At 36.2% G+C, this 24,922-nt stretch overlaps 1 protein-coding gene across 1 annotated transcript; it reads left to right on the top strand.

The window, feature by feature from the left end:
• On the top strand, window positions 1–24,470 carry LOC120776913 (translation initiation factor IF-2). The gene is made up of 2 exons (XM_040107983.1): window positions 1–12; window positions 23,685–24,470. Exons 1-2 carry the CDS (start codon window positions 1–3, stop codon window positions 24,468–24,470), a joined length of 798 nt encoding a protein of 265 aa, XP_039963917.1.
• Window positions 24,471–24,922: the final 452 nt, after the last annotated feature.

Here is a 24,922-nt window from a genome sequence, read left to right as displayed (position 1 = left end):
ATGGCTGTGTGGGTAAGGAGAGATGCCTGTGGCGCGATTTCTTTGTTACTTCTTGTTTTTGTAATTCAATTTTTATCCTCCCCTTGCAATGCTAAATGACAGTTACTAAGCAAAAGAGAGCAATAAAGAAATAAATACTTCGCTTTTTTATTCTCTCTAACTGTACACCTGATACTTTTAACCATGCTGTTACATACGTACAAGTATGTATGTATAAATATATGTATATGTTTAACCATGTTGTTACATACGTACAAGTATGTATGTATAAATATATGTATATGCTTGATGCTGCGAGGCTGCAAGTGGAGTCAGGCCATTAAATCCGTGAAATTGAAAGTTTACTCACGCAAAACTCTTAAATTCAATGTTTTGCGATTTTTCCACAAAACACACACAAGCCATTTATTCGCTTGTTATTTGAATCGAAAATAGAAGTGACTATGAATACAAGTTCATACAAGCATTTTACGCCGAGCGAAAATATAAAAATAGGAAGCCCCTGGCGCACATTTGAAGCTCGTGCTGGCATTTCACGTGCCGCTGTGCAACACGTGCCTCTTGCCACACATCCATACTTACACTCACAAACACACAGCGTGTTTCTGCATTTGGCTTATCGCATCCGGGCACATAACGCCATCCAATGCATCCCGGTCACCAGCCCCCACGGTAGAGGGAACTTTTTCAATTTACACTAATCCACACCATCATGTCTGCCGAAGTGGCACAAACCCGCAAAAACAATCGAATTCACTCGTTTCACTATTACTTTTGTCATATTTGACGCCGTCGTCGCACGCATAGACCAACATTTGGTGGCACTCGCAATGTGGCAACATCAAGCAAACAACTGACTACAACAAACACATAAAAATCGTGTATTTGTTGAGGTCGGGAGTTGAGGGGATTTTATGTGGGCTTATGCTGGTTTATTGTGTTCGATTGAAATTGTTTTCGTAGTTGTTTCCAAATTGTTGGTTGTAAACAAATAATGGCAGTCCGTGACATTTTTGGCAGAGTATTTCGGTGGTTTGGCGCGGAGAGAAATATTTGTGTGTGTTAATGGCAATCTGGTGTGTATTAAGTTGTTAGTTTTTAAAGCACTGAAAAAGTGACGAAAATGCTGAGGAAGTGGTTTTAAAGAGATTGACTGGGCTGAGAAATACATATATTGGGATAAGTCGAATTAGATTTTAGAAGGATATTGAAAAAGAAGAGCGCGAATATAACGGCACACTAACACCTGATCTCTCTTCCAATAATAACACTCAAATAAGTCGTTTATTAAGCCGTAGGTATGCTTGAGAATAGTGTATTCTCTTTCAAGAAGTCAAACAATTAAAAATGGGATATTTTCGACATAAAAAGCTGAAGAAGCTTTTATATGTCCAAATTTTCAAACTTTACGAAGCATTGAAAGCATACAAAACAAGACACCGAGAAGATTTCTAATATACATATTTAAATTTATAGAAATTTCGAAAATTGAACCGGATAATTAAAAGGGTATTCTAGTCCAAAAATTAAAAAAAAAAAAAACATTATTTTTGTAATTCGATAGCTTATACATATATTCAAAATTATCTCTCTAAAAGAATTTTTCAAAATTCAAATTATTTTCAAAGTTATGGCCGTTTTAGTGTCGTGGCAACTGGACCGGGTTAACGGCTGCAACAATAGGCTACTGGAGACCAAAGCTACCTGAGTATGAATAACGCTCTCCTCTTCCTTTTTATGTACTTTTCAAATATAAATAAACCTGACGTACCCCACGAAGCCGCTATTCTATTTCATCACCTTCAAAATAGTAAAAAAAAGCCTATCAGAACGTTTTTGCGATCCCCTATACACCCCCAACGCCACGCATTGTAAAATAATTAAATTAAACTCGAATTGTGTTTATTTGCGCCAAGAATGTTGCTCATACGCCACAGCGCCGTGCACGACAACTGAAAAGACAGAAGTGTAGAGACAGCCCACCTTGTTTGCAGCGCCAAGAGTTAAGAGTGCATTACACAGCACTTGCACAGCTCACAATATTTACTTAACTGCTTACTTTCTAACTTAGTTTTAATGAAATGTTTTACTTTCCATTTGTTCTTATTTAAGCGCAAGCTTACCCGCAATTTGCTAACACCCAGCAATCACCCTCGCTAGCGTTTGACTGCGGTTTTATTAATCCTCGCACTCGTACAAACCGCTGATCCTTGTAAATAAGTATTTAATTCACTTTATGTTGGCAAAGAAAAGGAAAATCGTTTTAGCCAACAAACTTTTAAATAAAATTTAATTTTTCACGCAATCATTTGTTTTGTTTTGTTTTGTTTTGCCGTTGTTAGTTAAGCTTTTTGTTGATGGTTTTCAGTATTGCGGTTGTTTTATCCTTACTCCACTTATTTATGCCTTTTGCGTAGCAGACCTGTACGTACTTGAATCACTAAAGCGTATTTTATACCGAAATGTGTCAGCACTTTTGTGTTGATCCCTGGCGCTATGTAATGCGAAACCCCTTTTGTTTGTTGTTTGTGTTCTACGTTCTTGGTTTTCTGTTTCTTTGAGTTCGTTAAAATTCGCTTTAGTTATGCAGAGTTGCTTCACTGAGGTTGGCCGCTAAGCCTGGCAGGCTCGCAGGTGCTTGCTAATGAGGCAAAAATGTTCAACTGTGTGCAAAATAATGCAAAAGTATTTTCGTCAGTGCAAGTGACGACTGTTTTGGCGTACTTATTATAAATCGTTAAAGAGTGGCTACCGTGAAAGATTATATAAAAGTTACTACCTTCCTCTGCGGTTGAAGAATGTGTTTAAACACTTTTGAAACAATCAATATTGTGTAATAGTTTCTTCAGAGTTAAGAATGCTTCAAAGATTATAATTTATTAATGTTTTGACCTTTCGTGTCGTCGCTTATAGCTTCTTACACTTCGCTTCCATATTACTCGATCTATATTCCATGTCTTGTCAAGCTGGTCCATTCTTACACCCAATTTTTATCACTGCTTATAGATCATTATTCTTGAGTCCTCTCTTATCCTAACCTAATTTATGTCACTGTATACCAACATTCTCTAAACTTTTATAGCGCCAACCTGAGCAATTCTCTATAATTGTATTTTAGTTTAGCCTCAGCCATTATGCACTCTCTCAATCTAGCTTATCGAATATTAGGCATCTCATAGTTGCTCCATATAAAATTGTGACATTAATGAAAATCTGGAAAATATCACACTGCAATTTGAATCTTATTGTATTTTTTTAATTTTTTTATATTTAGCAAATTTGAAACACACGAAAAAGAATGGTGGCTTCATCCTTTCCAAACATATAATACTCTCTTGCCCGTGCTCTTGGGGTCTGCAAACTCAAGCGATTTCCCTCAACTAACCAGTCGAGCATTAACTTTATAATGTACAAAACAGAGTAAATAAATAACATAGTTTAAATAAATGCGCGAAGGATTCAAATGAAAATTGTTTTGCGTTTGTTGCTTTTGTTGTTTACTCTTAGTCCGCCGCGGCGTTGTGCACTCAATGAAAGAAATTATGCGATGCGTATATAATTTTCTAAGCCATTAACAAATTGAATTGAGAAACAAAACAAAAACTGCCAGCAGTGAAAAGTAAGCCAGTTGATAAAGCAGAGGGAGAGAGGGAAGAAAATGAGTGAACTTCGTAAACTTGCTGGCAAAAGGTTGCTGAAAGTTTGTGGTAACATTGCGCTTGTAATTGGTACAATTAAGTCGGCTTTTCAAAAGTTAAATTGCAAGTGCAAAATATGTATGTGCGAAGTTGGTTTTATTTATGCTTAAAAAAAAAAAGAGAGCTGGTGATGAGGCTAATCGAATGTGTGAGATTTATTTTCATAATAAATGTCAAACATCAATTTTCCACAGACGCAGAGAGAGCTATTAATTTTTCAGTTTGAAAAACCCATTTTTTCAGTGAAGCTCGTAGATTTTCCTATATTTTATATATTTTATGGATATTGTTCAAACGTTTTATTATAACAGATAGTAATTTTAATTTTTTCTTCTTCTCTACTGGCGTAGAGGCGATTATAGCCGAGTTAACAACAGCGCGTCAGTCGTTTTCATCCATTTGGACGACATGACCTAGCCAGCGTAGCCGCTGTCTTCTGATTCTCTAAACTATGCCAATGTCGTCATCATCGTTCATCGTTCCATCGAATGCGATATTCGCCGTGGCCAACACGCAAAGGACTATAAATCTTCCGCAGAACTTTTCTCTCGAAAACTCGCAACGTCACTCATAAGTTGTTGTCATCGTCCAAGCCTCTGCATCATATAGCAGGACGGGAATAATGAGTGACTTATAGAGTTTGGTTTTTGTTCGTCGAGAGAGGACTCTACTTCTCAATTGCCTAGTCTGAAATAGCACCTGTTGGCAAGAGTTATCCTGCGTTGAGTTATCCAACATTGTCAGCCTGGAAATCCAACGCAGGAAATTTTATATTTAATATAGCATAATTCAGAGCCAAAAATATAGTATTAACATTTGGATTTTCTATTAAAATAAAATTTCTGAAATAGAAATAATTACTCCATTGAATGAAATGATGGATTGTGCTCGAATAGAATTGGAATGTTTGTCACATGTCTCTTAAATTATTTTCCTCTTAAATCATCGCACCCATGTAATCCCAGGCACAGCATAAATATTTCTGTGAAATTGTAACTAAAAACTCGCTCACCAAGAATATTAATGAGTTTAGCCAGCGCATTCTTTAATTAGAGCATAATTTATTAGAAAAAAAAACAAGTTATTTACGCATTCTGCACATGTCCGACCGACTTTCGAAGAAATTTAACTTTATTTGCATGCGGCTCCTCCATCTTCATTCATAACAAATTCACCGCAACTATTTTGACTATAAATTACTTCTAAACCAGCATCTGCATTAGAGAAGCAAAGCCGGCTTTGCATTTAATGCGATAGTCAAAAGTTTTATGCATGCCTTGCTTATGTCAAATACAGGCAATGCAAGTAAGGTACATGCGTACGAGCCGTATAACGGCATCTGCTGCACCAATGGCCACGGCAAAGTGGAAAGTGGCACACAGCAGGCCATGGTGTTGCATTCGAAATTAAAATCGAAAGCCAGGCAATAAATAGGCAACGCAACGAATGCATGTCGGTCAACTCTTCCTCACACACACACATACACATATATGAAGATATAAACATAAAAAGACGCGCAGTACATGGGCGTGCGTGCGTGCACCTTGAAGTCTCAGTTTCAAATAGCTGATGCCTGGGCCAGCGAGTCAGACGCGGAAGGGAAGTGCAGCAGCTGAAGCCATGTGACTAAAATTCAACATCCGCTCTGCAGCCATTTGATGAAAGGCAAAAGTCGTCACATTTGCGGTGGCAATTATGCAACGCTTGGAAAGAGCAACAAGCGAAATGCGCGTAATACAGTTAAGCTGACCGGCAACCCGTGTACACACATATCTGCTTGTGTATGTACGCATTTGCTTGGACATTCTATAGGTGCCACATAGAGTCGTAACCCAATAGCTGGGTGCTGCGCGATATTAAAAGTATAGCCTACCAGCAGGCGCAAATTACGTAGAGCAAACGTTAATGACTCTGGCGCTTCCATGTTTCTCCAACAGTCAGAAAAAGTCAAAGGCAAACTTTTTCGTTCGATAGCTATCTTCTTACACTGTAATCCTTGACGAGTTGGCAATCCGATATTCCGATCTATATATACATATATGTATATATCTTTGTTGTAAGGGTTGTTGAGTTGCAAAGCAGATCAATTTCTTTTTTCCCAAACATGAAAACTTTAGTGTTTAGCCTTGTTGTGGTCAAACAGCCACAAAGCGCGTATTTGATTGATGTGGCTAGTGTTGAAATGACTTTGATTGGCGCTTATTGTGCCAAATTGTTTGGCAAATAAAGCGAAAAATGGCGGAAACGTGAATGTAGGTGTTGGAAAGTCTTCCCAGGTTAAGGTTAAGTGCTTTCATTACAAATTAGTGAGTCAATATCCTTTTATATCCTTTTATGTAATTTTTTATATATTTTTTATATTGTAAACAGGCAGAACTCAAAGTAATGTCTTCACATTTTATTATTTTTTAATTATTTCTCTTTTATCTGAAGAAAAATCTTTGAATATGCAAACACAAATATATTTAATATAAGTATACCCACACCTATGAAGTGTAAAAGTAAAATGAATTTAATTAAACAACTGTGAACCTGAAAGAGTTCACTCAACTACACACCTATATTTCATTTGCGTTTAATATTAAAATTGGGCAAGGCGCAAGCAGATATCAAATTCACAATAGGAAAAAGGGCTTAAAAATTCTAAAAATAGCGCGAACACCAAAAGAAAGCGTAACTTAAATTTCCCTAACGGTTTTTTGTGACCTTTTTAGATATATTTCTACTCTTGGACTTGAAGAATATCGAATTTCTTTATGGAACTTTTCTTGTACATAATTACTGAGATTTGCATTTCTCGGATCTCTTTTAATTAGAAGCCATTAATTGCTAAAATTCAAGAATACTAAAATATCTGAAAAATTAAACGCAAATTCGCCTACCCCATATTTCAATCAATCCTTCGGACACGGTTTCAATCAGATTCAATAGAAACTGTAATAATTAACGGCTTTCAATTAATTGAGAAGTAGAATGAGAAAACTTCAGAAATATTTCATTCACATTTTCGTTAATGAAGGCAGAAGTGAAGCAAAATTGGATAATTATGAAATTTATCCTTCGATTAATAAAAATTTGAAAAATATTTTTATTTTGATTTATGAAAAAGGCGGCCAAAGGTTGTTGGTAAAACCAGTTTCGTGCTTTAAATTTTAGTTTTTAATCTAATTCAATTTGACAGCAGACAACAGACGAACGTTATCTTCAATAAAATTATTATATTTTCGCTGCAGAGAAAATGCATTTTATATATTTGATTGACGAATAACTGTCTTCGAATCGAAAAATATTTGTCATTTATGAATCATAGAAAACACAATTTCCACTTTTCTTAATATCATACTCTTTTGCTTTCACTATTTCGTTTAAGTTCAAAAATAACTAAAAAATAATATTTATTTCAAAAAATATAGTAATTCAGCGTCTGTCCCACACGAGCTCAAAACATTGCGTATTAACGTTAAGCGCTTGAGACACATCAAGGATTATACGCGTAGGTTCATGCAAATACATGTGTATGTGTTCACGTGTTTACGAGTATATTTCAAAGGCGGTGCGGAGCATTTAGAGGAATGTTTATTGAATTACAGCATTGATGGAGAACAAACCAGTTTAAAATCGAAGTGAATTGCAGAAATGCATGGAAAGTATGGAAGTGAATAATTCGAAAATTTTTGGCTTTATCATAAAGACCCAACAGTTGATATTTGTAGCGGTGGAAATTTCAATTATATAATAATTATACACAAATAACATATTACTTTTGTACCAACGTTCTCTGATGAAAACTGCTTTAAACGTGAAAATCGATGATATAAATTAAGTTTTCAAAAATGCAAGATTTTATTTTTAAAAACTGAGTAATTTTACCCGTCACCCGTCTGGAGAACAACAAAGTAGCGGGGCCGATGGATTGCCGGCCGGCATATTCAAACACGGCGACGAAGAACTGATAAAGAGCATTCATCAGCTTCTTTGTGAAATATGGTCGGACGGAAGCATGTACACCGGTTTTTGCATTTGGTATCCCCGCAAAACTAATACGGCTGTGTAAACTGACGTTGAGCAATACCAAAAGCTCCGTCAGGATCGGGAAGGACCTCTCCTAGCCGTTCGATACCAAACCAGGGCAAGACCAAATATCTCCTGTCATCAAACAAACAGTCTTTGCACTCCCGACTTGGCTCTCACGCCACTGTTGACAGTCATAGCTTTGAATTGAATTGAATGAATAATTTCGTCCATTTTGAAACCAGTATAAACACCACCGACAATGTCAGCCTGGAAATCCAACACAAGATAACTCTTGCCAACAGGTGCAACTTCGGACTGAGTAGGCAATTGAGAAGTAAAGTCCTCTCCCGATGAACAAAAACCAAACTCTATAAGTCAGTCATAATTCTCGTCCTGCTATGGTGCAGAGGCTTGGCGATGACAACAACTGATGAGTGACGTTGCGAGTTTTCGAGAGAAAAGTTCTGCGGAAAATTTATGGTCCTTTGCGTGTTGGCCATGGCGAATATCGCATTCGATGGAACGATGAGCTGTACGAGATACACGATGACATCGACATATTTGAGCGAACTAAAAGACAGCGGCTACGCTTGCTAGGTCATGTTGTCCGAATGAACGAAAGCACTCCAGCTCTGAAAGTATTCGGTGCAGTACCCGCCGGAGGAAGCAGAAGCAGACCTTCACCCCGTTGGAGAAGGACTTGGCTTCGCTTGGAATATCCAATTGGCGCCCTGAAGAGGAAAGAAGAAACGACTGGCGGCTCGAAATAAATGCAAACATATCAGACTTTCGAGGAAAAAGTTGCTTTCTATTTCGTAACCTTTATTAGAGCCCGCGTGTGTATAAATGTGAGAAATTTTTGCAACGCAATTTGACTTGAAAATGAAACCATAAATTAATAGAATAATTTCTTTTTTTTGTTTTTTTTTGTATACAGAACCGGATACACATACATTGTACATACTTTGCATACCGCCAAGGAGCCGAAAATTGCTGTAGTTTGAAAATTGCTAGGTGTATGCGTTTGTGAAACATTTCCATTATTTGTATATTATAAGATTCGTAGCATACCATTAAGCGCGCAAACTGATGTTACGCATATTTTACATAATTTATTATATATTTATATTCAGCGAACTTCATTAGGTGGTTTGCGCTGTAAATATGAGTAATTTTTTATGAAAATTTATGGTTTATTTCCACGATCTTATATATACGACTATTTGTATATTCTAAATTAGGTGCAAAAAGTTGAAGAGTGAAAAAAGAGAGATAGGAAAAATAGCGCAACATTTTCACGCAGGCATTTACTCAAACGAACAGCAGAACATGGTAATGTATGCGAAAATTTCCGGAAAACTTATTTTAAATACTGTGACAACAAACACAAATTTCGTTTGCTCTCTTCACTTGGCCGTTTTCCACATGCTATTGGTATTTATCAAAATCGTAATAGTAACGTCATACCAGCTGATATCCGCGAAAACAAAACAATTTATTGACTCCTTCTGAACTTTCACTTTCAACACAGTTATTTATTTACAATTTAGTCACTATTTGCCTTTTCCGCGCCGCAGGACTTATTCATGTTTATGATGGATGTATGGAAATGAAATTAGGATGTCTGTGGTGGGTTGCTCATACGCCAAGGGTTACACAACGTCATATGAGCATTCACTGCTTCCCCATAATTTGTTTATGACAGTTGCAGAGATGAAACAACTGACATATCTTCACATTTATGTACATTCAACAGTTATACCAACAAAAAGTCAATGAATAACAGCGCTGCAGGCGTAAAGAGCCGCCTGAACTCGGCTGTGTTAAAATCAAGAGTGAAATTCACTTTTGAACCTTTTGTGAAATAACTCGAATATGCAACCCACAATTTGGGAAACTGTACTGAATATGTGTGGGCTTATAAAGATACTGGTACAAGAGCTTTTGTTGGCGGCTGTTCATCCCAGACACCATATTGATCAAGTTGTATTTGAGTTGGTCAACCAAAATGCGAGTCTAGCGAGTTAGCGGCAGTTTGAGGAAACATAAATATGTTTTATACAAGTATATTATGAAAAACTGATGATAGTATTATTACCAACGTGACCATTGGTATTCTCTTGTAAGCTATTAGACCAGGGCTATGCTTTCATATCCAACCAATATGATTTTGATTAATAAAGAAATCGAAAAAAGTCATTCGAAATTTTCGTCGTAAGATTCTGAAGAAATAAATGATTACAAAATCAAAATTGATAAAAATTAAATACTTAAAAAATACTCCAAAACATTTCTTGGAAATTTGTATATATCTGCTCAGAATAGTACTCGCTATACTTAACTCAACACTCATAAGCCGCAGCTCGGCTGTTTAAAATGAATAAGTTTTCCTTTGACAAAAATTTCACCTCTCTATTTTCCCTCCTCCATGCTTTCACCATTTAAGCTTTACATAATTGAGCAAGCATGAAAAACGGCAGTCATTTGTCGTTATTTTCATTACATATACTAAGAACAAAAACAAAAACCAAAACATTGTAAATTCGACACGATTTTCAGCGCATCGTAAATAAAGGCTGTTAACATTCGCTCAAAATCTTTTACATAATTTATATATTCTACTTATGTGCACAAATTCGCTTGTATTGTCTGATTGAATATATTCGCTGATATCAATTTTTGCTCGCGCACAAATCAAAGTGAGAACATGAAAATCCTTTTAAGCAACAAATGCGCGAGTAGACGCCACAAATGGAAGAGCATTAGGCTTGAATAAACATGAATATGTATTTGTGCGCGGTTGTAGTAGTAGTAAATTTACTTTACATACATATGTGGAATTATCAAAATAACTTCAAGTGTGTAAATATGCGATAAAACGTGGCGCTAAAGTCGTTAACACCAGTGACTTTTATTGGCTCGCATGCGGAGGCCGAAGTAAGCACAACGTTGTGATCTACTTGCGTGTCAATGTTTATGTTACTACACACGACTACACTTGCATACTTACACGCCTATGAGAGAAAGTTGAAATGGAATACCTAATGGCTTTACTTCTATGTACTCGTATATTATAAATATTTTAGGTTTTGTCAAAAGAAACGAATATATTTTTTTCGCTTGATACTTTGAAAAATATGTTTTTTCATTCAATTTCCTACAAAAGTTATAGAACGAGATATTTTTTTAAATAGTTGGAAGAGAGATTAGAATTTTTCTATCTGAAAATAAAAAAAATATAGAAAACTGTAAGGCGCAGGACCTTCCCATAACAATTAAGCGCTCATACTTGGAGGGACTTTTTTAAAGGTGTCTACGGACCCCTTTTTCAGAGTACCAAGCGAAAAAAAAATGTTGTTTATTTACCCACCCCAATATATACATACCAGTTTACTTAAAATGTAAGTCCGACATACCTTACTCAACACTCTCGGGTTCTATTCTTTTAAATTGATTCAGAGAAAAAGTTGAAGCAGCGGATAATCTGGAGTACATGCAATGGACCAAACTAGTTATGGCCAGAAATAAGAGGTTAATACTAACTAGGCTAGCAATCAAAGTCGCCGGAGTGAAGTAATGATAGTGATAATATAAGATAAGTTCCAATAATTAATGAGAACCAACAAGTCTAGTATAGATCAAATCCAAAATCTATTGTTCTTACCAAATCATAATGAGCTATGAACTGAAATCTTGAACAATGGAAAAAAATTTGCCTTCCTTTTTTTTTTAAAAGAAAAGCTCTACAAACCTTGTTTTTTAATTATTGCATGGAAACATTTCAACTTTGTGATAAAACCTTTAGTAGTCGCCGAGAAGTCGTGTTCTAGGCTGAGCATGATTATGGAAACCCATTAGCTTCGACCTTTCGTAGATGCATTTTCTATAGCACAAAAGGATATAAAAATACCATCATCTTTGGTAGATCAGTTGGAATAGCAGATTTATGCTACATTGTTCCGATCTGAGCAATTTCTTCGGAGGTTGTTGCACTGCCTTGATCAATATTCTATGCCAAATTTAGAGAAGATATCCATTTGTGTTCCCTTGCTGAAGTAATCGTCAAGGTTTATTTAGCTTTTCTCTAATTTTCCTATCGACTTGTTCTCCAATTTTTAAAGGACTATAAAAATACAACTACAACAGAAAATAAAGACTGAACCAATACTTAAATTCAATTTACATAATAAATTTTCTTTAATCAGCCAGAACTTTCGCCCGGGTCTTCATTACAACGCGTTAATGCTAAAGAACCTAACAGCTAATGAACTCGCTACAAAGAGAGTCCAAGCACCACAAACACTTATCGGCTGATGATGTTAAGCCATTCATTCGTTTGTGCATGTCAGCCAAACACTTGTAATTGCGCGCTAGTTAAAAATTCACATTAACCGCGGCGGGGTGTCACAAGTAGGGCTGTATAGCCACTCGGCATAACCTTTGCTTCAGCGAACAGACGGCGCTTAACTTTAATCTGCAATGCTTTTGCCGGAAACTGTTGGCATTTGCCCTCAATTCAATCTTTCCTCCACCTACAAACACATACACTGACAAATGAATATGGATTTGCATATGTATGTGTGCGGCTGAGTGGAGCGCTTTGAGGCTAGGCGCTGCGCATTTACAATGGACTTTGAAAGGACTTGCTTGCAGCTCGAGTGCTTAACAGTTAATTAACACCCGCTTGCACTTAACACAGTACACCTACCAATGTTCGAGATTATTTTCAAGTATTTGACTGGAAGGCTGGTATATGTGTTTAGGTGATATATGACCATCCACAATTCTATGGTAAAGTCCGCTAAGTAATGGATGAGAACTATCCTCCTGTAAAGCCATAAAAACAATTATTTCATTAGCAGCTGCTCAAATATACACCCATAGTTGGGGAGCAGAGAGAAAGATTTGTCTTCTGCTGGTATTTGGAATCACGTTAATACCTTAAAACGCTTGAAAAATTACAGATAACTCTTTTTCAAACCACATGTTATATTTCTTAAAGATGGTAAGGAATTTAAAAAAATTTAGCTGTTGCTCACTTGATCACTTTATAATTTATAAAATGGCCAAAACTTACATGAAATTACATAAAAGAAACTTACCCAATCATCGGCGAATCAGAAGCTATAACCGAAATTGATATTAGTGTGAAGTTAGAGCGAAATGTGTAACAGGCTCAAAGGGCTTGGTCGATCTCTAGGGTCTTATGATACAGTATTAAGGAGTTTATAGGTACCACAACGTGCCGTCCTTTTAAGCTGTCTAAGTGAAATTCTTCCAAGGATCAACCTTTTGACTTAACTTACCCTTTAATGTTTAGGGCTGTTTTTTAACCTAGTTTGGTAAACTGTTTGTACTATTTAGGTGAGGCTAAGCCAAAAGGTTTGTTTAACCTTTTCGAAAGACAAAACATACAAACATTAAGATATTGCAATGGAAGAGTTCTTATTGAAAAGCTCATGGGAGGTGCGACATATTTAATTCCATATTTGTTCATTGGTGATCAGATGCCATATATTTACCAAATTTGTTTCACAAAAATTTATTCTGACCTTTAATTTCCTAATAAATTTTATTTTTAGACCTCCATCCCAACTTTTAAAGCATTATACCAAAGCAAAGAGTTTTAAACTTTCAAAGTATGATATTAGTACCTTTACAAATATACATAGGTGTGTTCACATATAGTACATATGAGCTTATGTACGGCTCATTACAATTCCATCAACTACTCGTTTCCTCATTTCACAGCTTGCCAACATTTCGCACAAAATTTACATGCGATTATCCTTCTACCATTACAACATAGAAACTTCCATTTCCGTTATTTGCATAATACCGAAAAGGGTCACACTCACTGGCAGCCTAAATATTATTTAAAATTCAGTTTTAATTTGGTCCGCTGTTCAATGGCAGAATATTGAGTAAAACAACCAGCCATGTACTTGAGTGTATGTTGTGTGAAAATTTAAAAACGATTTGAGCTATTTAAATAGATAAAGGTGAAGGAAATGAAAAGTTTCATAGTACTTATGCTTGTGGATTTGTGGTTGAAACAAACACCGCAACTCTTGAAAATTTAACCAACTTTTGTGTTTCTAATCATTATAATTTGAAAACTTTTCGTTCAGTTTGCGGGTTTGAATTTAGGAACTATTTTTATTTAACCTATAATATATACATATGTAAGTGTTGACACTATAAAAGTGGTAACTGAAAACCATTATTGTAAAAAATAACTTGAACAAACCTACTTGTTTGGTGTTGAAGTTATTTTTTCCAATAATGGATTTCACTTACGAATTTTATTAAGAGTGGTTAGAGATGCCATCTAAGAACAAAAAGTTACTTTATGAAGATTATATCATAAAAATGGCTACAAACACTAAGGCGGCTGCTTGCGGTTATAGTTGAATATTTAACCTTATACCCGTACAAATACTATATTGCGATGGAGAAGTGTCTGTCACAGCTTGGACTTTCTAATTGGCGCCACCCAAAGCAAAAACAAGTAAGTATTTACATAGGACGCACCGCAACTACACTGCGTGGTAAATACATACATATGTACATATGTATGTACATATTTTGACAGCAAGGAACAAAATTACACTTCAACGCGCCGTGCAAGACTTGCTTCACAGGTAACTATGTTCTCGAGAAAGTTAAACAAGAAAGTGAAAGCAAACAAAACCGAAAACTTCAGAAGTACAAGGAAAATGTGCTATATTCTTATGTTCAGCTTCTGTAGTGGGGCAGGGCGTTGACCCATGGCGGTGAGAAAGTGTGGAATTTCACCAAGTATACTAACTAGCGGCAACAACCACTCTCATAAAATTGCATAAACATGACAGAATCAACATTGACAATTGTTTATTGTTTATTTTTCTTTTAGGTGTAAACAAACATTCCTGACACAATCGACTTTTTCATTTTCAAACACTCTGTTGTTGTTGTTCTTGTTTGTCCAATGTTAAAATATTGTATTGCTTTCCTCTGCAATTGGCTTGTAATTTGTTTGTGTTGTTATTGGTTCTACATAGAAGATGTGCCTGGGGAAATTATATGCATTGCACTCCATATCAGCTTGGGATTTCACCTTTCATTGGCAACGGATCGAGAGATTCAGTTGGTTTCACTATATGCCGTTTTAATTTATTTTATGCTGATACATACTTACATTTACATGCATATGTGTGTGTGTTTATGTAAGGACTGGTGCGTGACAAAGAACTGCAGTATTTTTTAATAAAAAGATTGAATTACTTCAAATTCTCCACCCCTTTGAAGAAAATAATAGAGAGTATTCTTTGAATAGTGAAAGTAATTCTGATCAACGCTTTCCTTTTTGCACAGCACAAGGCAATTACCCAATCTAAAATAATTATATTATTAAGTTATTTTCTTCTATTTGCAAAGTTGTACAAAGGCTATAGAGTTTTCTATAAATGGCAGTTAACAGTTCTGGATGAAATTTTCATTTTTTTATCAAGCTCTTAAAAAATCACCCGATATAACACTAATTTCCTTAAAAAAAGACTTCCGCATTAAGTATATGGTACCCCTACTTAACACAGGTGTCAACATGTTGAAGAAAAGTGAAGATATCATCAGAAAAATAATGAACAAATTTCGTCCCCCGACTTTCTAAACAGCGTTTCAATTACAAAGTACGGTGGTGACATTAACAGTCATAATCAAAGACTTCATGACCAGTGTTTGAGAAAATTTATTAAAAACTCGACATTTTACCAGCCTGTACGAACAACTTCTACAATTTTTATGCATTCCCATCATTTGTTTCGACTTTGAAGCAATATGTTCTTTGCTAATATAATACTTAGCAATAACGTAACTACTTATGTTACGCGTCGTTGTTATTTTGCTGAAATTTGCCATGATTTTTCGTAATAAAATGTTTCTTATGAAGTTTTTTGATTTCGAAAATATATATAACTGCCGTGAAAACATAAACACGCTCATTGTGTAACAGTTATGCTCGGAAAACTATTGTCTGGCTATTCATGACGACTCGCTTTTGTCGTCCTTTCGGATTAACGGCGAACACTTTCCCTTAAATATGTCTAACGGTGTTTTTATTGTCACTTTATGTCTTACTTTTCACTGTTGTTGATTTTACCGTTTTTACCTTACTCAATTGGCTGCTTGTTGGGTCAATACAATACCATACAATGCATTTTTTATTAGCCGACTCCTCCTCACTAATTGCGGAAATAGCCCGAAGCGCCTGTCCAACGGAGAATCATTAACTTTTATGATTTCAGGTATTCGCCGCTGGTCACAGGCTGTTTGCACTTGTACGGATATGTACTATATAGGATGGGATGAGTGAAATGGCAATAATTTGTTTTATTGTAAGCGACAATAAACGGTTATTTTATGGTTACATAAGAATTAAAAGGACTTTTACTGCCAACAATAGCCGAAACATTATTTGATTGAACTAAGCATAAAAGAAATGGCGTTCATTGTTGTAAATTTACGGGTAACAATTAAACAAGTAGGTAATTTGAAACAAACGGTCGTCGTAAATTAAGTGCAAACAAAGTTCTGCAGATTGGATTAACGGAAATTTTTAGAAAACAATCTCCGCACGGAATAAAAAACGGCAACGAAGAGCGGAATCATTTAGGAGAGAGAAAACAGCATAACCCGGCGAGAAAAATGTTGTAAAACGAACGGTAAAAGATAATCGCCTTGGTGACGGTATTAGCAGTGGTAACGTTATTGCTGAGGCAACTCATGGCAGGCAAAAAATATCATTTATTGGCCGCTTTTACTAATCTGTCTATATAATGCCTAGTTTATTCGATTTTTATTATTTAAATTTCGAAACACAAATATAAAAGAAGTAATTAGAAACACCAAAAAATGTAAACCTCATTTCCTCTAGGAGAATAAAAACTTAAAAATATCTATTCAGCAGTAAAACAAATTTTCAAAATAATGAAGAGCATAAAGTTGAAAATATAATATTTGGGCTTAGCATTAATACACAGTTTTAGTAAATAAAAAAGCATAAAATACCTACCTAAATGCTTACCCACATAAATACTTATGTATGTACATTAACCACATTTTTAGATTCAATTATAATCCATTAATTTGTTACACCCATTGAGCATCATCGCTCATCCGTTTCCGGTGAAACAATTCATGGCGGGATTTACTGTGTTCTGTTCAAAATTTGGGCAACTATACACAAACCGCATTATAGCACAGTAAGTGTGCGAAATTTCAAATAAAATACAATGTAGAAAAGAAAACCGGTACACTGGCGAGAAATAAAAATATGTTTTCTGATTCAAAGCGTTTCTTGCGTGTGTATCCAATATACCTTCATGCTAGTCGAAGCAGATACTTTCAATAAAATTAGCAGCTATTTTCCAAGAAATACATACTTATATTAAGAGCATTTATAGGCACCAGTCTTATATTTCCAAATATGGTTTTTGTCTCATTGCCACTGTAGATGGTATACCATGTAGTACCTGACAAGTCCATTTGTTTTCATTGGCACCGGCATTCGCGACGTTTTGCAGTGCGTTCTATAAATAAGTGAATTAATTTAAATGCAACTGGCGCAAAACGATGAGGAGGTGGTAATATGTACTGTTAGCCATTAATACATTTATTATACACACATAAAACACGCACACATACTATATCTCAGGAAGCTCGCCGATTTGTTTGTGTATATAAATAATTTGGGATGCTAACAATTTATTGTGTTTAACCAAAATTTACTTGTTTATTTGCCACACGTTCGCATAAATATTTGCGTTGATGTAAAATTTGTGACTACATTTGCATTATCGCATAATTAATTTATACAGTCATATACAATGTCTATATATTTAGTGGTATAGTAAACAAATATTACGGTATATTTACAATATACATATACAAGAATGATAGAGAAGAGAGATGTGATTTGTGATACATATATATAAACACATATCAACATGTGTATGTTAAGTGGCGGTTGTTTCAACGCCATTTGTGAACAAGCGTTTTGTTCTGGCAATCGAGGGACCACTGACGATTCCGTGCTGCGATTAGGAAAATAAAAAAACTATCTTTTTATAAATAATTAGTCAAAAGTGGACAAAATATTCGTCTCTGAGCACGACTACTTCTGACAACACTACTCAACAAACAAGAAGGAAAAATTGGCAACTGATGTGCTAAGAGGTCTGTAGGGTATTGGTGATTTGACCCCTACATCCCCTGACTACGATACAAAAAACTCACGGGTAAGGAAATTTCGATTTCAACAACCCAAAATTAGCAAGTAACAGCCTCTAACATCACATTCACAAAATTGCTGTAAACTAGTGTACTAATTCATTGGTCGACCTTCTTCTCATTTGTGTTATGCGCCTTGATCTTGTAAGGAGCTTTGAGTTTTAATCCGACTTCGAAGCCGTAGACGGCTACTAAAACCAATACAGTTTTTATAAATAATAGCATTGGATTCACCCCACCGCCAACCACTACTCGTATAGCTTTTTCAAAAAAAACGGCCGATTTTGCGTTGGTTGGATTTAAAGCCATTAACTTTGGATATCACAATATCTAAAAAATCAGTTCTGGAAGCCGATACAATATTCCCTGCTTTTAGCGAAAATTTTCAATGTACAAAGACTGTCACAAAAGAAACAGGACTGTTAAAAAGAAACAACAAAAAATTACTATTTTTCAAAAGTTATATTTTTTGATTCAAAGTTGTTTTCTTGTGCTTCGATACAGCATTTAGCCCGGTCAATTAGCATTTCAAATGAGTGTTTAAGGTCATTTTTCGGAATGCTCTTGAGAATATCGGTCGTCGCCTTTTGGATAGCTGAAATGTCCTGAAACCAGTGTCCTTTCATGGGCAAATGAAATTTTCCAAATAGGTAAAAATCACAGGGTGCCAGATCAGCTGAGTAGGATGAGTGATTAAAGGTTAATATGGAGTTTTTTGTCAAAAAATCAGTGACAAGCGTCGACCGATGACACGGCGCATTATCGTGCAACAGGCGCCAGGACCCTGCCTCACGGTATTGTGGTCGAGCACGACGAATGCGTGACAAAAGACGCTTCATAACACCAAGGTAAAACACAGCATTAATCGTTTGGCCAGGTGGAACGAACTCTCGGTGTACAATACCCTCGGAATCGTAAAAACAAATCAGCATTGTCTTCATTTTTGACTTCTGAAGACGACCGACTCTGATCGTCACAGAGGTCCTCACGACCTTCTTGGAATCACTTAAACCACTCATGCACATTACTACGGGATAGGCACTGATCACCATAAGCTTTTTTCATCATTTGAAATGTTTCAGTAAACGTTTTCCCAAGTTTAAAACAAAATTTAATATTTGCTCTTTGCATCTTGCGACCGATGACCAAACGCTGCTTTGACTTTTTGATCGATAACATCGATTGTAGTTATCCAATTGTCTTAAAATTTTCATGAAATGTCAACAAGAGATCAGACTTTTTATTTCATATACCCACCAATAGGTGGCGCCACCAGAAACAGCTATATTTAAAAAGTTCTGTTTCTTTTGCGACAGACCTTGTATGTACAAAATGATTGACCTGAGAACTCTGCTTTCTTCCTTTTGTCGTATTAATGTTAAAAATATTTGCCGTGTTTTAAAACTTAATCATGACTGGACAATACAAAAATTGCTCAACACAGCAGTTTAATGTGCGCTGCTAGCCTCCAAATGAGAGGACATGAGTCCATAATAATAGTACAAACTGTACTTATACAAGAAGATATTAATGCGGCTACCCAAACGTACATACATACATACATGTGAGCTGATGCTATTGCCTTAGTGAACGTAATTTCTAATTAGCGTCAATTTGCTGAGTAATTAAATTGATTTTTCCGCACATAGCACATATATTACAATAAGGAATTACATGGACCATTTGACTCATTGCCCATAAACCTGTGTAAACCTGAGAGTATAATGTGAAGCTATATACATATATAGTTAAACACTTAGATAGCAATATAAAAACGTGTAATAAAAGAAGTTCAAGACAATTTGTTTTAATGAAGTCAAGCATTCGTATTTTATGTAATTCAAACCTCATGTGGCCAATTAAAAGCAAATTGCCTTAGATTTGTAATAAAAATGTGATATAAGGTGCAATTTGTTTCATAACAAAATGGTAACTAAAGTCGTTTACGTTTATATTAGGAAAATCATCGATTTTGAGATGCCCCCAGCTAAAATACACCACAAAGAAGGAGACGCCCTTTTGTGGGAAAATTGCGTTTAGTCCATACATAGAATTGCCGTTAGTAGGCTGTCCAAAGTGCAGGGATGGGAAAAAATTTCATCAATGAATTCTTAACCTCATGTATTGAACTGACATAGTTGAACAATTCTGAACAATTTTTGAAAAATATCACTGACTGAAAGCTTCGGTGGTTTGAAAGTCCGTCCCTACTAGAATAAAACTTCCTCAGCAGGAGGAAGATAGCAGATAGCACACAGTATGAAGTCTCACCCAAAAGTTCACCCTAGGCTAATGCCAGTTTTATTATTTCAATTATTATTTGTGGTGCGGCGTGATTAAGTAAATACTAAGGGAATAATTTCGAACGCAATTTCAATTAAGTTAATAAATTCTTTACATACTTATTATACAAGTATTTAATTATTAATTTTCTGTGTAACAATGGCGTCTATATACTTCATTAATAAACCTGAATTATACCTATAGTATATGCATATGTAGTAAGTATATGTGGCACAACTGCATCTACTTGTGCAAAATGTATTATCCGAAAATGGTCAGAACAATGCGGGCTGATGTCAAAAGCCAAACCGCAGATAATTCGAGTGACATAAATTGCATTATTACTAACTAGTATTAACAGCTACCTAAATGACAGCCAGCATACACACCGGGACATACTCGTGTTCCAGTAGTGGTTAACTGGAAATAACGATAATGAAAACACGATAAACACCACGATGTTTTAGATCAAGTAACATTGGATGAGAGAAATTATGTGATTTAAGGGAACTTGCACCAAATACCAAGTAAAAAAGTAACATTTTGCCTCAACTGCCGTTATTTTACAATCAGGAAAAAAATTTCATTGCAAATAGTAACATAAACATATAGGCAAGATTAAATTATGGCCGATATGTGAACAAATATGATATCTTTTGGTTTTTTAGGTTAAGGAAAAAAGTTCCCACAACATTACTCATAACTATGGTAGATTACAAAATCCAACATAATATCTAATTATATTTACAAATGTCGTGTAATGAGTGCCGAAATGTGCATATACATGCAAGCCTACATATAAACAAGTAAGGAAGAGCTAAGTTCGGGTATAACCGAACATTTCACAATCTTGTAACTTTCAAGGATTAAAACCAGATAAGGTTTATACATATAAGTTAATTATATGGGGTCTAGGGCGGGTTTCACCCGATTTTATTTATTCTAAGCACGTTAATGCAAAAGCAAGCTCTTTTAATTGTATTAAGATAACTCATGTTATTGGCCGATATATGCGGTATAAAGTGATCGGATTTAGTTCAAATATGCGCCCTTCGTAGAAGCCCCCCTCCTTATTTGCGAAGAACTCGGACAGCCACTTTTCACAAGACTCTTATGAGTTGAACTTTACACCAACAACAGCGTTCGCCATGGACAGGTGGTAATCACTTGACGCTATATCCGGGCTATATGGTGGATGCGATAAAACCTCCCATCCGAGCTCCCGCAGCTTCTGACGAGTCATCAACGAAGTGTGTGGTCTGGCGTTGTCCTGGTGGAACATTACACCCTTCCTGTTGGCCAATTCTAGACGCTTCTGGTCGATCGCCTACTTCAAGCGATCCAGTTGTTCCCAGTAGATGGTAGAATTAAGCGTCAGGCCATATGGGAGCAGCTCATAGCGTATGATACCCTTCCAATCCCACCAAACATACAGCAAAGCCTTCCTGGCCGTCAATCCCAGCTTGGCAACTGTTTGGGACGATTCACCGGCCTTCGTCCAAGACCGTTTTCGCTTGATATTGTCGTATGTAATCCATTTTTCGTCGCCAGTCACCATCCGCATCAAAAATGGGTCGAGTTCGTTCCGTTTCAGCAGCATATCGCAAGCGTTGATTCGGTCCAGAAGGTTTTTTTGCGTCAAATCATGCCGCACCCAAAGATCAAGCTTTTTTGTGTATCCCGCCTTCTGCAGATGGTTTAAAATTGTTTGGTGACTAACTCCCATCTTCTAGGCGATGTCAACAGATGCCACATGCCGATCTAATTCGATGTTTTCCCTGATTTGATCGGTATTCGGCGTCACAGGTCTTCCGCCAGCTGGCTTATCCGTGGTATCGTTTTCACACGCTGTGATAGAATACCATCCTCCAAAACACCATTAATCTCACGGAACGTTTCTCTAGCGAATTTGCCTTTAACGAAGGAAAACTTTAAAATAGCGCAATATCCAAACTAATCATGCATAGCGTAGGTTATGTCAAGACCTTTCAAAGATGTATAGTATTGCAAGATACGAGCTCTGTAGCAGCGAAATTAAAAAATTCGAACTTAATATTAGGTATATGGAGGCTAGGGAAGTATTAACCCGATTCAACCTATTTTTGATACACAGAGATAATATTAGCAATAAAAGATTATCTTCAAATTTCAATTAAATATCTTACACATTGTCCAATATTTTCGATAAAATGTCATCTTTAGGCTCTGGAGTCCACATAGTCGGTACTCAGGTTTTTTGCCAAGGAACGCCAAGTTTCATCGAAATATCTCAATTTTTACTCAAGTTACAGACAGCAAAAAAACAAACAGCAAAAAGAAACTGCTTTTGAATTACGTATGAAAATGGCCTTCTTATCACAGAAAACAAATCTGGAAGAAGAACAATGCGTTTTATTTGGCTTTGCCACAAGTGATGCTCTTGACATTGCAACAAAATTATGACTAAACCGTGAACACGTGAATACGTGTTAATAATCATACAAACCGACATACAATGGTTGCCACAAATACATATACATATATTCATATATTTATATATACATACCTACATATATACATACATATGTGAATGTGCATACTTATATTGAGCCCTAAACGCCGTAAATACTGTTTACAAAGAAAACTACGGTCTCATGCCAAAAAGCTATACAATAGCAAGTAAATGAAGCGGCTGAGAAAAAAATATATTTGTATGTATGTATGTATGCATCGCTTTGAAATATTTTCGTGTTGAGTGCGACTTAAGAGCAGCCGAAGTGGACACTTCAACTTCAAATTTTCAACCGGAGCAATTGAGCTGCAAAGTATGTTGTATCGATGAACAGGTTGAGCTATTTTTGTTGTTGTTGCTCTTATTTCACTTAGTTTTGCTATAGCTGAATGAGTTTGATTTTCAACTATTATCGATGATTTCTTCCTTTTTACGTTGGTTTATGCCTTTTCAACTGGAATTTTACTTGATATTGACTATTTTTAAGTAATAATTTTGAATGTCATATTTTAGTATAAAAACGTTTGCATCTAGCGGTAATAATATCATTAACAATCTGTTGGTTGTAGCGGCAAACTCGCGAACATTCAAATTCAATAAAGTCGAAATAAATTGTGCGTGGAGCAATAAAAAATGGTGTGTAAAACAGAGATCATAGTTAAAAGTGTATTTTGGAATTCAAATTAAAAAACTTACAATTCAAAAATATGAAAGTTCAACAAAAAATTTGGACAGTTTAAAAAGTTAGGAATATGAAATGTCTAAATATTGTGTTATTATAAGAAAATACTTGAAAAAGAAGGACTAAAATCAAATTCAACGATTGAGTATAAAAAAATAGTAAAAAGAACTTCGAAAAATACAATCACACTAGATAGAAAACCCGATAACTATTTGATTATTACATTTTATATCTTTTTCTTCTGCAGAAATTCACTCTGGTACCTTGTTTAGTGCTGGCAACAGCCACAGCAATTGCTTCAGCACTGCCGCACCAGCGCTTGCAGCGCGATGTTTCCGAGTTGGTAGCGGCACAGCAGCCGGCCTACAATTATCTGCCACCTGAGCCTAAATTAGCATTACCCGAAGAGATAACAGCCACAACTGAGGCTATCATTGCTGAAACTGAAACGCCCGTTGCCAACGCAGAACCCGAACCCTTACCAGAAAGCGCTGTACTCGGTGCCGACGGTTATGAATATCGCGCTGTACGCCGTCTGAAATACCGTCAACGTGTACGTCGTGACGTCTCACACTTGTCACCAAGCTACTTGCCGCCCAGCCAATCATATCTGCCACCAAATGCCGATGATACGATAGAGTTGAATGCAGCCGTTCCGAAAGTGGCTCCAGTCTACTTGCCACCCCCGGCAGAGGAAGTAAGCACCGAAGCGCCAATAGTTGTGGAAGAAGTCGAAACTGAACCAGCAGCAGTACCAGAAGAAGAATCACAGCAGCAGCAAGAAGAACACGCCCAACCAGAAGTGCGTTCACAGGAAGGAGAGGAGGAAGCCCCTCAAGATAGCGGTATTTTGATGGATGATGGATATCATTACAAGCAACCCGCCGAAGAGATGGCACTACCGAAGGCAGTGGACAGTGAGTACTTGCCACCACTAGAACAAGGCCAGACTGAGGCTGAGGGTCCCGAGGAGGCGGCTGTATTGGCCAAGGATGGCTACCACTACCGGGCTATAAAGCGTTTAAGATTGTAAAAGTTTTACTAGTTTAATTGTAAAAAGAAAATAGCAGAATTTATTAATTTGTTTATTCATTGAAGTATTTCCACATTAAATTCATACATACATACATATATGTATATACTTTTATTATTTTAAAAATATATACTTGCCTTTTTATTTATATCTATATAAACCTTCGGAGGATGGAGCCATGTGTAGAAGATCACGGAAGTGAGGAAAGTTCTCTGAGCGCCATTCACTTGAGAATGGCCATAAACGATTATTTTACACAAGAACTCACGACTTCCGGTCCTAGTCCAAGTATCCTCTGGGTAGCCAAAGATCATCCGTTTAATAGCGAGCTAAAGTGAGAAAGCGTGATATCCCCTTCACAGGGTTGCGCGGTGGGTTTGGGACCCGCCACGTAAAAAAAATCCTACCAATGAAAGGAAGAAAACAGCCTCGGAAAGCGAAGCAAATATGTC

Source organism: Bactrocera tryoni, chromosome 5 (assembly GCF_016617805.1).
Source record: "Bactrocera tryoni isolate S06 chromosome 5, CSIRO_BtryS06_freeze2, whole genome shotgun sequence".
In the NCBI taxonomy this organism is placed as follows: Eukaryota; Metazoa; Arthropoda; class Insecta; order Diptera; family Tephritidae; genus Bactrocera; species Bactrocera tryoni.
The sequence above is the reverse complement of the archived record's forward strand: the minus strand, read 5'-3'. Positions and strand labels throughout refer to the sequence as shown.